The sequence below is a fragment of the Cadophora gregata genome (assembly GCF_030347475.1).
Source record: "Cadophora gregata isolate MNR1 chromosome Unknown scaffold_6, whole genome shotgun sequence".
Taxonomy (NCBI): Eukaryota; Fungi; Ascomycota; class Leotiomycetes; order Helotiales; family Ploettnerulaceae; genus Cadophora; species Cadophora gregata.
Genome location: NW_026695929.1, coordinates 2,159,869 through 2,172,144, shown reverse-complemented (window position 1 = coordinate 2,172,144; position 12,276 = coordinate 2,159,869). Strand labels below are relative to the sequence as shown.

General features: G+C 49.7%; 4 protein-coding genes across 4 annotated transcripts; 2 read left to right on the top strand and 2 right to left on the bottom strand.

Moving 5' to 3' along the window:
• Positions 1-232: 232 nt before the first annotated feature.
• Positions 233-1,296, top strand: ONS95_012527 (uncharacterized protein; the record flags this gene model as incomplete). The annotated part of the gene is made up of 2 exons (XM_058506157.1): positions 233-510; positions 558-1,296. 2 exons carry the CDS (start codon positions 233-235, stop codon positions 1,294-1,296), a joined length of 1,017 nt encoding a protein of 338 aa, XP_058358682.1.
• A 1,743-nt stretch (positions 1,297-3,039) lies between these two features.
• Positions 3,040-3,805, top strand: ONS95_012526 (uncharacterized protein; the record flags this gene model as incomplete). The annotated part of the gene is made up of 2 exons (XM_058506156.1): positions 3,040-3,095; positions 3,169-3,805. 2 exons carry the CDS (start codon positions 3,040-3,042, stop codon positions 3,803-3,805), a joined length of 693 nt encoding a protein of 230 aa, XP_058358681.1.
• Positions 3,806-4,576: 771 nt separating this feature from the next.
• ONS95_012525 (uncharacterized protein) lies at positions 4,577-6,451 on the bottom strand (the record flags this gene model as incomplete). Its single annotated transcript, XM_058506155.1, has 1 exon — positions 4,577-6,451. One exon carries the CDS (start codon positions 6,449-6,451, stop codon positions 4,577-4,579), a length of 1,875 nt encoding a protein of 624 aa, XP_058358680.1.
• A 444-nt stretch (positions 6,452-6,895) lies between these two features.
• Positions 6,896-11,830, bottom strand: CTF1_2 (Transcriptional activator of fatty acid utilization). Its single transcript, XM_058506154.1, has 7 exons — positions 10,645-11,830; positions 10,098-10,499; positions 10,000-10,024; positions 9,855-9,872; positions 9,626-9,750; positions 7,158-9,575; positions 6,896-7,110 (listed from the first exon to the last, which is right to left on the bottom strand). The coding sequence occupies exons 2-7, from the start codon at positions 10,232-10,234 to the stop codon at positions 7,047-7,049; spliced, it is 2,787 nt and encodes a 928-aa protein (XP_058358679.1). The 5' UTR covers positions 10,235-10,499; positions 10,645-11,830; the 3' UTR covers positions 6,896-7,046.
• Between the last annotated feature and the right edge of the window lie 446 nt (positions 11,831-12,276).

Below are 12,276 nucleotides of genomic sequence, written 5' to 3'. Positions count from 1 at the left end.
ACGCTTACACGTAACAGGATCGCAGTTCCCACAGCTCGAACGAATTGCAGTGGTAGGATTAACCTTTTAAGTGATAATGACTCCACAACCCGGCTTTACATCCAGGCATTGCGATGAGAATTGAATTCGCCTCGTTGAGAAAAATGTCCCACTTGAGCCAGGAAAGTGTGTATATGTACAGACGTTTTCCATACTTCTGATTGTGTTTGATCCCAATTTTGCGGCTTTCAAAATGTCCACTTCATTCTCGTCTCTTCCTATTGTTTCTCTTGCTGGTTTGTCTTTCCCCCCCCCAAAACCGGAAGATCTGGAAACACTAGCTTCTCGTTTGAATGAGGTATTCTCAACCACTGGGTTCGCATATCTTACGGATCTACCAATCACATATTGCCACGACGATGTTTTTGCAATTTGTGATGAGTTTTTTGGCCCTAAAGGCTTGACAATGGATGAGAAAATGAAGCTTGCAAAGAAGACCTTCGTCCCAACAAACAAAAACTCATACAGAGGGTTGGAACATTTCCCCAATTCTGGAGAAGTAGGCTGATCAGCTACAGGTACTTTCCACCACAAGAAGGAGATGACAATCTCAAAGAAGGGTTCGAGCTCGGCAATCCCTCAACCAGACCGAGTACATCGGGCCTTTTGAGCCCAAAATTCGATCTTACCGAGTCTAATGTTTTCCCTGCTTCCAAACGGGAAATCCAAGCTCGGTGCGAGACCTTGCACAAGGAGCTCCAGACCCTTTCGTCAAAGCTTCTCTCTCTTCTAGCCGTTGCTCTTGGCAAACCTTCATCATTCTTTAATCACTATCTGAAAGACTCTTTGAGCACCCTCAGACTCCTTCACTACCCTCCAGTCCCAGCTTCTCGTCAACAAGAACTAATCTGTACTCCGCATACGGATTCCGGTATCCTTACGCTCCTGCATCAGGACAAGACTTGCGGGCTAGAGGTTAGAAACAGTGAAGGAGAGTGGATCCCTGCACCCTACGTGCCGGGAAGTATTGTCGTCAATATCGGAGACTTGATGGCGAAAGTGAGCGGCGGAAAGTGGGTTGCCACGTACCATCGAGTCCGATCTTCTAAGAAGGAAGGCAGCAATCCGAAAGGACGCTACTCCGTCCCGTTCTTCTTTGAGCCAGGCTTGAACTGTGTTGTGCAGAGTGTTGATGGAGACGAGGTGGTGTATGGCGAGCATCTGCTGCAGAAGATGAGTGGGTGGGTGGAGTTTCAGGATGTTGTTGAGACTCATGATAGTATTGTTTCAGGCAGAGCTGTCGTTGAAGCCTTTTGAGTTTTCATGTTTGGATTGTATCTGGAAAAATGCCTTTCATTCATGATTGGTCGATCGTCCCACGGCTGAATGCTCATTGTATTGTGACCGTTGGTTTGCTAAACAGTATTTGCGGATTTCATAGATTTTTGTGGCTACTTCTTGTTATCCAAGATGAATTACGTGACCCAAAGTTCTGTTCATGTTCAACTGTCTTCATCTCTGGATTCAGCCCAGGTGCAAATCGCGAGGTTAGCGGCGTCATCTCGCTTGCTAGCCTGGCTCACGTAGCGACCCTTCGCCATGCCGTTTTCTATTCAAATACGCAATTGTCTTTCAGAAGTCGGCATAGCCGGATTACAACATCAAGATGTTCAAGGAGGACTTCATCCGAGCCAGAGCAGAGCAGAGCGATCGGAGTAAGGGCGGGTAGCACGCTCTCAAAGGGGGTCGGCGGAGGATAAACAAGGCTCGCCCTGTAGCACACAACCAGCACCATCTTGACAAAGGCGCTGGAGTGAATGTTCTCATTCCAGGATATCAACGTGCCTCAAGCTGAGAGTGAGGCGGCGGATGTTGTCGCACAAGGCTGAGAGCCTTTCTGTGACATAGCATGCTCTCGAATATGTAAAAGCACACCAATGCATCAACAATGGCTCTGACATTAATGAGTCATGGCACAGACCTTCTATTCCCCGCTGTTTTATTTGCTTTTGATCTCTCCGAAGCTGTCGACAACAAACCCTGCGGCTTTAAAGTTGGGGCCCCTGGAACTCATCAGTTGCTTCATTTTCAAGCGCCTGGAAGCTGCGGTGTGAGCAGAAACTTGTTCTGAGCTAAGTACTCAGCAAGATGTAAGCATTTAGGTACACCAAGGGCAAAAATTGTATTGCGAGAGGAAATGCAAGTGGCGTTGGAGAAGTTGGTGGATGAGGTACTGGAACGGGTTGCACAAGCGAGAAAGGTTGCATAAGTGGCCGCATAATAGACTGCATCACAGGTGCATAAGAGGGAAATGCTGCATAAGAGGCGAAAGAAGCGAGCAATGTTGCATAAGAGATTGCATAAGGGCTGCATAAACGAGAAATGCAACATATGATGTACACTGTCCTAATTCAAAATTAATTGCCAACGGTCACCTAGAAAAATATTGACAGTCCCCAGACGGTAACTTGACTGTCGACTGCGCAACAACTGTAGGTATAATAGTGTACTCAGTCCCGCGCCCCCTTCATAGGTAGTGCAGCGGCCAGGACGAGGCGCAGGAAAATATGCACGAAGAGACGCACGAAGAGATGCGGGAAGGGATGCAGGCAGTGACGCACCCAATCAACAGATTGGATTCAAGCCTTGCGGCTGTCCGCATTTAAGGCCCCTAAACTTGTTTGGTTGACTGGACTGTCAGGTAATGTCGTCTGAACGTAAGCGGCCAATAGCCCTCCTAAATACATACGAAGGGTACAAGGCATGTTATGTTAGAGTGCTGCTCTTCAAATCGACAGCAGAGGGGGGGGTTGGTGGTGGTGTGGGTCTCTGGGGGAGCTACGCCGACGATTATGGTTTGCAAGTCTGGCAGCATGTATTGCTTGAGATCTATAAGGGCCACGTTCCCACGAAGCTTGACAAGGATAGTTACGGGCAAAGATCATACTTCCTTTCTACTAGGCTTTCTCTTGCAGTTTCAAGTTACAGCTGTGCTTCTCAACGTCGAATCCGACTTTTTTCTTCGTTTGATATAAGTATCGCACCACTCCATTATATACCATGGACTCCCTCGAGGCAAACAATGGCCACTGCCATGTGAGCAAGGAACAAAAAAGGTACCCTATATCTGTTCCACGTACAACAGTCGTCATGATGCACTGCAAGCTCTAATCTCCAAAGTAAACACAGGCCATCTGCTCCACCAACAGCATTGACAAGTTCCATGTCTGCCGGGAACGGGAGCTCAGTCCACCTTGCTATCTGCACCACCTCAATCTCAATCAACTATACATACAACAACAAATCCACCAGCAGTCTCTCTATCAACGCAGATTCACTCCTCTCCATCTCTGAGTTAGAATTTCCTCCCACCGAGACTGGAGATACATCACCACAGCCAGACTTTGGCGCTTCACAACCATCCACAGACCATCTCAGCCTTAGTTCTCACGAAGACGCAGCACTCTCAGGTCCCACAAGCAGCATCCGAGCCACAGCCGACTCACAACCCTCCAAACAAGCAACACCCCTCGCCGCTTTCCCTGCTACGGAATATTCCCGCAGACTTAGCGATCTCAATGTCAACAATCTCAATACAGTGACTTTACACAGCCACGCCCAGACACATACGCAATCTCAGCTCCAGCTGTGGGCCTTCGAGACATCTCGCTGCAAGCAAACACTAGCCAAGCAGTTAGAGCAAGGCAGGTGGGAAGATAACACCTCCTGTACCTCAAGCGCTGCTGCATCCTCCATGACAGTCGGCGCACTGGCAACTTATGAAATCGTCATGGATGATGATTGGTATGTTTCCGCAGCTTTGTGATACTTCACGGGAGGGCCTAGCTGGAAGGTTTTTATTTGGATGAGTGCGAAGAGTTGTCGAGGTTGAGGATCTTAATGTTGGGGATGGTGATATGTTTTAGCTGAAGGGTAATGACTCTTTCATTGATGAGCAAATGAATGAACAGATGGATGGATGGATAACGTGCAACAGCTAAAAAAAAAAAGGCTTCTCTCCTCGCTAGGTCTCGCCTGAAGTCATCCATAGGAAGTGAGGACACCTTGTGCCCGTACTCCGGCAACTCCATTTCTCATCATTCCACAGTTATGATATACCTACAAGATAAGTCAATAGGAACAGAGAGGAAGGAAAACGCCACCCCAAAGAACCAGGGCTTTTGCAAACTTCACTTCATTCGATGTTCACCTATACTAGCCTAGGCTATCCTATGATGAAATATCTATAACCGCCACCACAGCATAAATTCAATCCGCTTCTCTAACATCTCCTATCAGACCCCTTTCAAAACAAGCACGCTCGCTAGTTCATCCAAATCGAAGCAAAAACAGACAACGATCGAAGATAATGATTTTGAATTCGCAGTTCTCGTCCCAAACCTAAACGCCAAGCCCAATGCGCCCCATCTCATGCTGTTAGTTGAACGGCCTTGCCGTCAGTCTAAAGATCTCATAGTTCACAGATGTCCTTCTACTCAAGGGCTCTTCTTCTTCTCTCTTCTGCTCCCCTCTCCAGTTTCAAACGTCTTAGTCTCTCCTGGCTCAAACTCCTGATCTCTGAGGATTGAGTAAGGAATCAATCACTCTTCCCACCTTTCGCCCCCGCCGTAGCCCTCCCCCTAATCAATCCATCAAGATCTTCCCTTCCGGTGCCAACAGGCGTGTCTGATCTAAGCCTTCCCGGACTCAGTTCAAACCCTCTTCCATCATCACTTCCCGTCCCATCAAGCAATTCAATCAAATCCGGCTGAGGCTCAATCCTGCCTCCACCCTTCGGCGTCCCGGGAGTGATAGTAGCCATCCGTCTAACCCACCCCTCAATAGCAGCTGCCGCATTCTCAAGTCCCAGACCCTGTCCCGCACTAGGAGTCGCGGAGCCGCTATCAGGATTATTGTATGAGCTTTCGGCGATACTAGCGAGGTCATCGGAGAATCCAAAATGTGCTGTCTCGCCTCCGAGGATAGCACGAGACGGTAAGGAGTCCATCGTTAGGCCTGGGATGTGTTTTCGAGCCCAGGTATTCAAACCATCGTTACCGGGTCCGGGCCGACGCACGTTTTTCCCAAAAGTACCAACGCCGCCGGGTCCGCGCATCCAGCCTAATCGATCCGCAGCTTCGCCCACGCTTTCGCGGCGGGGGCGTGTGCTGGATTTCAAAGGCGGGAAGTAGCTCCCAATGGTTCCGATTGGGAGTGCTGGGCGGGCTCCAAGGGTGCTTGACTGCCGCGACGGGGTACTGGAAGTGCTGGTTGTCTGATCGATTGATAGTCGAGGAAATTCTGAAGATTCTCGAGGTGTTGAAGGAATAGATGGGGCAAGAAGACTCTTCCTCCTTCGTGGTGGGAAGTATCCTAATGTTTTCCTAGGCATTCGCCCTATTTCAACTGGTTTCGAATTTGGCGACGAGTCAATCAAAACCCAACGTACGTGGACCCAGGGGCTTTCGTTCTCTTCGGGAAGTTCTGCAGACTTCCCATTCTGAGTAGAAATTCCAGGCCAGACTGCATTTCCATTTGAGAATGGAGGGTCTTCAATGCCTGGTGTTGGAGCAAGGAGATCTACCCCTTGATATGGCGAATCTGACGATGGAGGATCACAAGGTCGTCCCTTGACCGTACACGCATCAACTGGCAAGACGACCGTCTTTCGCACCTGTATGGAGTCATTCGGCCAAAATCGATTTGCTTTCCTGAAGACATCCGGCTTGCAATTATACCTCAATATCACACCCTGGAGCGTATCCTGTTTCTGCACATGATGTATATAGACCAGCGCTTGGTCATCCTCGTGTGAGCTCCCAGGCCTCTGCTCCTCCGTCGACGTCCTCCGTTTGTAATTCCCACTAGTATCCAACAGCTTATCTTCATCCCTTCCTTCCAAAACCCCCGCCCTCTTCCTCTGTATCAACGCCGCTTCTCTCTCCTCTGTACTTCCCATCCCAATCCCGCCATCTTTCTTCTTCTGCGCAGTCGTCGATGGCCCCCATTTATTCGGCACCTTAGCTTTCCCGAGCGCGGGTTTCCTCTTCCCAGAACTCGTCGGCCGCGCCTCGCCATCGCTATCCCCCTCTACAGCTCCCAGCACTGAGTTCGCTATCCCCTGCAACGCCGTCCAGCTACTCATCCACCCGCCTTCCCAAATACCCCCTCCGAGACTCACCGGGCTGGACCTCCCCTTCCCATCCTGGAGCGGGGCAAGTAATCCTCCAACCGGTCTGCCATTCTGATTGCCTGTGTTGGAGACACTTCTGCTCGGGTGTTTCGAAGGAATCGGGCTGACAGCTCTGCTACCCGCAGGCGTACTGCTAGCAGATGTATTCACCAGCTCCTGCTCCGTCGATATGAGCCTCTTGTTTCGTGGTCGGATGCTGGAGCTCGAGACGGAGTTCTGGTCATTTCTGGTAATGGATTCGGTGCGTGAATTCGAGGGAAAGGATGAAGAGGGTATCATGATTTCAGATTCGATATAAATTCCAGTATCGATTCAAATGCCGATTCGAAATCCGAGGTCGTGGCCAGGTCCTTTGTCGCGGGCCGTCCGCTCTGGAGACTTGCGTGCATGGGAGCTAGATTGGCTGGACTGAACCGGATGGAGAGCTGAGTTATGGAGATAGCATTGTGCAGATATTGGCAAAGTGAATGCTTGTTCGTTTGTGGTAGTTGATGGCGTTGTTGACTTTGCAGGCGTGCAAGTTGATGATCATGGGTTGTTGATGCAGTTAACCAGCGTCGGCCCCAGTGGTTTGGGGCTAGGTGGCTTCCCAGCCGTTCGTCATCTTGTACGCGGGTGGTCTAGCGGCGACCACCGGGAACACCCTGTTTACACGATTCAGCCGCAACGCAATGCAACACCAAAGGTCACCAGATGTTCAGTCAAGCCGTTTCATTCAATACAGGTCATTTCATTCAGCAACGATGGTCCAGTCCTGCCCACCACAGTTGCAAATAATAATTATACAACCCGATCCCCAAAATCGGCCAAAGCTTTTACAGCAAATTCCATTTACTCCACATAGCAAGAACGCCTTTTCCGATCCCCGATGTCCTTAAGCAAGAGGTACATCTCCGTTCATCCCACTTAAATCGCCGTTAATGCCAAAGAATTGGAACCTAATATTATCAGCATGTATTACATTGAGCATTTAACGACGACCTACCAGTCTTCAACATTCATAGTCATAGGAACGGCCTGAGCCGAGGCATTACTCAAAGAGTCACTTGGACTATGTCCCTGAGGGTCTTGCATTGCTGGGTCAAATCCTTGCCACATACCAGGCTGAACCTGATATCCCCCAACATTTGGCTGAAGCAACGATCCTTGAGTTGGGCTTCCCGCCATGTTCTGACCTCGCATCCTCTGAGGTAATTGAGCAGCTTGATTGTGATTCGGCATCTGGTTCATATTCATATGAGGCATCAAGCTCGGATCCAGGTTGTGATTATGATTCTGATGTGGCTGAGGAGGTGAGAACTGTTGGGCTTGCATATTTGAAGAGCCTTCGGGAAACAGCTGATCAGGTTGGAAATTCTCCCATAGTGATTGTGAGATATTGGGAGAGTTTCGAGTGACGAGATACAAGTCTGGCGGGGTAGCAGGGACCGAGAAAGATGGATTGAATGGAGTCGCAGGTCTGGTGTGCGGGCGAGAGTTGGAACCACCCATGAAGGCATCATTCTGTCTCGAATTCGGAGAAGTAACAGGAGGCGCAGCCATTGGTGCAATATTATGGCCAAGTTCGCGAGAAGGCGTGTGACTAGGTGTCTGAGGTCGTGATCTTTCATAAGACTCCTGAGGCGCGGGTCCATTGTTGACATTGAAATCGAGTGCCATATCATCATACTTTCGCTTACTTCCAGGTCCTGAGCCAGAATCCTCCCTTTTGAGTTGGTTGGCCTGCTGTATCTGATTGGCTTGATTGATTCCTGCCGTAAGACTCTGAGCCATCTTCTTGTGGCGCTTTCCAGCAGCTTTTTGAAGTCTCTCTTCTAAGACCTTATTGCCTAGAATCGACTCGAACAGGGTGTACACCATCTTCGCAACAAGCCAAACTCTAGAGACATCCTTCAACGCATCCATACAAATACCGATCTTTTCCCGGGTTGCCGTGACCACAGCCGGTATGGATGAGCGCATCTGGTAGACATGCATAATGAGTGCAGAAAACAAACTGTAAACAATGAATGCTGGACAGTTGCGAAGCTCGTCGGAAGCTCCCAGCTTCTTGATGATTGAAGTGATCATTGTAGCTGCCTGGAAAGCAATATTCCGAGATGGGTACGAATTGTCTTCCGTGTAGTTTCCTCTTGTATTCGAAGCCGGGGGCATGTGTGCACGATGCAGCAAGCAAAGTGTAGTATAGTAATTTGAGTGCAGCAAAGCGGACCAGAAATGGTGTCTCGACTCATCCCAGTAAACTTCCTTCGGACAGTTTTGCAGCCAATCAGCCAGAGCCATGTCACTATGAGTGAGGTCGATGGCATTCTGGCGACGAGCTTTCGAAGCTACGGAATACTGCTGTGAGAGCACGAGGCCCATAATCTCACATAGCTTCACATATTGCAGGAAGAACTGAACATGCATTGGATCCGGGGGAAACTCAGGTGGTTGGTCGTTCTCATCCTCGATGAAGTCTTCTTCGCATACCATCTCAACATCAGAATCGTCAGTATTGATATGTACCGGGCGTCCTAAGGCCACGGCAACGGATCGATCTCGAGTGAAAAGAGTCCACCAAATGCGTTTCCAAAGTCTTTTGTCGGCCTGGCTGAGTTGCGATCCTTCGACACTTCGATGCATTCCGGAACCTTGGGCTACAATTGTGGCGACTCTGCTCCAATAGAAAACATTTTTCGTGACATCTTCCGGACCTTCCCAGTACCAGCCCATCAGAACAAGAGCTTGAACAATGGTGACTCGATCATCCTCATAGTTGGCATCATACAAAGCTTTTGCACGTTTATAGAATGTTAGAGCCGCGGGCGTCGTCGATCCATTAGCATCCATAAGTTGTTGATTTGTGCACACTCTGGATCCAGCCAGGAGAATAGCTTGAAGCAAAAGAAGCGAGGGAGGATTTTTCGAATCTCGATATTGCTTCATGAATCGATTTCGATTGATGACCGGAACTATCGGAGCAACCCATTTGAAATATGCATCGACCAATTCGTCGCACAGTGACCGTGGCGGCAGCAGGAAGGCACCTCGCTGATGCAAGATGTCGATTTCCACATTGTCTAATTCTGTTAATCTCGCTCTGGATCCTCGTACATTTTCCGGTAGTGGATAATGGACAACATCCGCGGTGCCATGTCTATCGTGAACCAAAAGTGTCAAATTCGAAGATTCTCCAAGATATGCAACTCGTCCGGCTTCTTTGATAGGTGCTCTGGTAAACTTGGGCTTCATGAATTGTGCATAGGTTCCATCGTCATCCTGGCGTTGTTTGTACTGAGCCTCGGTGAGTGTCGTTGCAGGAATGCCATCAGTGGCAGTATTGTAAACACTGTTGCTTCGACCTGTTGTTGCAGGAGAGTCATTTGGAGGAGAGCGTTCCTCCACAGCTTCACCGCGATCACTACTTGCATCAGCACGACGCCACCACGAAATCCAAGACGGTACGCATACCTATCCGAATCCTTCGCCTTGCCCGTAGCAGTCTTTTTTCTCTTCGGTGTCGGGATCTTGCATTCTATCGAGAAGGCCACGCAGTTTGTGCATGGCACACCCAAGCTGGCGGCGTCGCATCGTACCTAAGATGTGTCAACGACGAGCTCCCATCGCCAACACGCAAAGTCGACGGCGAGCGACAAGCAATTGCCGAGCCAAGGGTACTCCATTCGGGTGGATTAATTACCTTTCTTGCGTGGCAGGTCTGTTTGGATGATATGACTGATTAGCAATTATCCTATTCCACAGAAAAGCTGTTCTCCATCTTCCTCGGTGCCTCGGCACGCTTCGACCACAGCAGCATGTACAAAAGAAATGCGATGGCTACATACCTCACAAGCTCGCGATGCCCGCTGTCTGCACTCGCACTACAAGTCAGTGTCGGTCCCTTTTCGAAGTCTCTGCAGACGACGCGCGATCCTCGACGCACCTTCTAAAACTCGGATGGCCTGGTGTCTGGCTGTTGGGCATAGGGTTTGACCCTTGCGGAGCATTGCTGCTGGGAGCTGCACTGTAACCGTTTGGTGGTCGCGCAGACGCCTCGGACGAAGCCATGGCCATGTCCATGGTGATGCTTCCCTCTGCAGACTAGTCGTCGATCAGGCCCGGGGCGCGCGTGAAGATATACACTGGGTGTTTGCGGTCGGATTCTCGAAGTCGAGGCGGAGAGCGCTGTTGATGACGGGTCTGGTAGGTGTGCAGCGCCGTGCACGCACTGCTACTAGGTAGTACTGCTGGATGTCTGCCTCGAGGGGCACGGCAGGCCTTGGTGCAGGCTCCGGAGGATGGCTGGTTTAGGCTTAAGCGAGTCTGCTTGACCGGGGGCACGGCACTTGGAGACTTGTCAGCAAGCAAGGCGAAAAGCTGGGGAAAACGACTTGGTCTTTGCCCGGACTGGACTTCCTGCACACGACTGCTGCGGAGGAGAGAGAACAAACGAGTCTTAACCCAAGCAAAACGAAATGTCAATAGCTCACGTGGATATATCCAATTGTTCTGGACAACGTTGTTCCTTAGTACCGTCTAGGAATTACAATTAACCAAAAGGCTAGGTAAATGTTGAGACATCCATAAAATGCAAAACAAAATGCAGCAAAAGAGGGTTGAAAGTGAGAGTGAACATAAGCATCCGCTCTTGACAAATCAGACTCTTTCACCAAGTATAGGTATATAAACAAACAGCAACGGCGGAGATATCTCAGCGGGATGGCCTCTCCCAGAGTAGCTTATGAGATTTTTCGGGTTGCTCAAGCCTCATTGATGTCTAGATCTAGAACTTGACGTGCCATAGCCCGGCGATCCGACGACTCGGCGGTCAACAATAGCCAGCAAAGGCGGAACGAAAGGGGGATTCTGTAGGCGTGTACATTTGTAGGCTTGTAGGCGTGTAGATCTCGGCGGGTTTGGGGTTCAGCACGTTTTCCAAGCAGGGCAATTGTACGCCAGACGCCTCTGCATGTCTAGGCAGTCTCACTTCGAAAAGAGCTATCCTCGTACTGTGTTGACATTGAGTTCGAGGCTTTGGATGAGAAGAGAATGAGCTGATTGAAGGACCTGGAATGGGTCCTGCGATGGCGAGCATAGCTTCGCATCAACATGCTCTAAAACGATAACCTAGCTGGAAACGAAACTACTAGTTGCAGCTGTCAACAAGGTGTCGACGTCCTCGAAGCCACGAAGGATCTGAAATGAAACTGCTGTTTGGTTGTACGAAGTGACGAGAAGTTCTTGACTGCATATCAGACTTCTGCATCCACCCTCACCTGCATATAACCTAGGCACAAGGTTGTTACCCCTCTAACGGGTGCCTGGGGAGCAATGAATGTGCATCAATCAAACAAGCACTACTGCAATTAAACTTCTCCTTCCCTTCCCTCTTTCCCAGAGAACAACCCAAAGAAACTCTCCCTCCCGTCGCGGAACTATGTACCCCACAAACCCCAGCACGAATCGCATCGCATCTCCTCCTCTTCTCCCACTGTCCACATCCGAGACATCCCTCCTCATTGCACTAGCACCACTCACATCCAGCACCATCAACGTCGTCAGGATTATTATCCCTAGATCTCCCGGCCACCTGTACAACCCCTCACTACCTTACTCCGCAAATGCAAGCACGCAAGATCAAAGGCAAGGCTTCTCCCGTGGTAGCGGGTTCCCCAGGAAACGGAGTCGCGATGGTTGCATAGCTAAGCTATTCCGGAACTAGGAGACCCTCACATGCACAAGTGCGCTTGGGGATGCCGAGGTCCAACGTTCATTTAGAGCATTAGAGTTTTTCGTATTAACGAAGTAATACCTAAGTGTACCTATGGACCTGATCTCTTTTTCGACACCACACGGGATGGAATCGTACGATGTTAGGTAGGTACTTTCATTTGGAATTTGTGGAGGCACGATGATCACTTCCTGATTCCGTTCCTTCCGTCCTTTCTTGTAGCAATTTGTGCATCTGTTGTGAAGGGCCGTTGAAATTCCCGGAAGACTAGAAGTGGACTGGTCTGTGTTCGGAGAACGGCAATTGGAGAGCCGCTGAACTAGACTGAAAGACGATCATGGCTGGAATACAATAGTCTTCCTTCATTTATATCTTCCTATGCTTACACAAA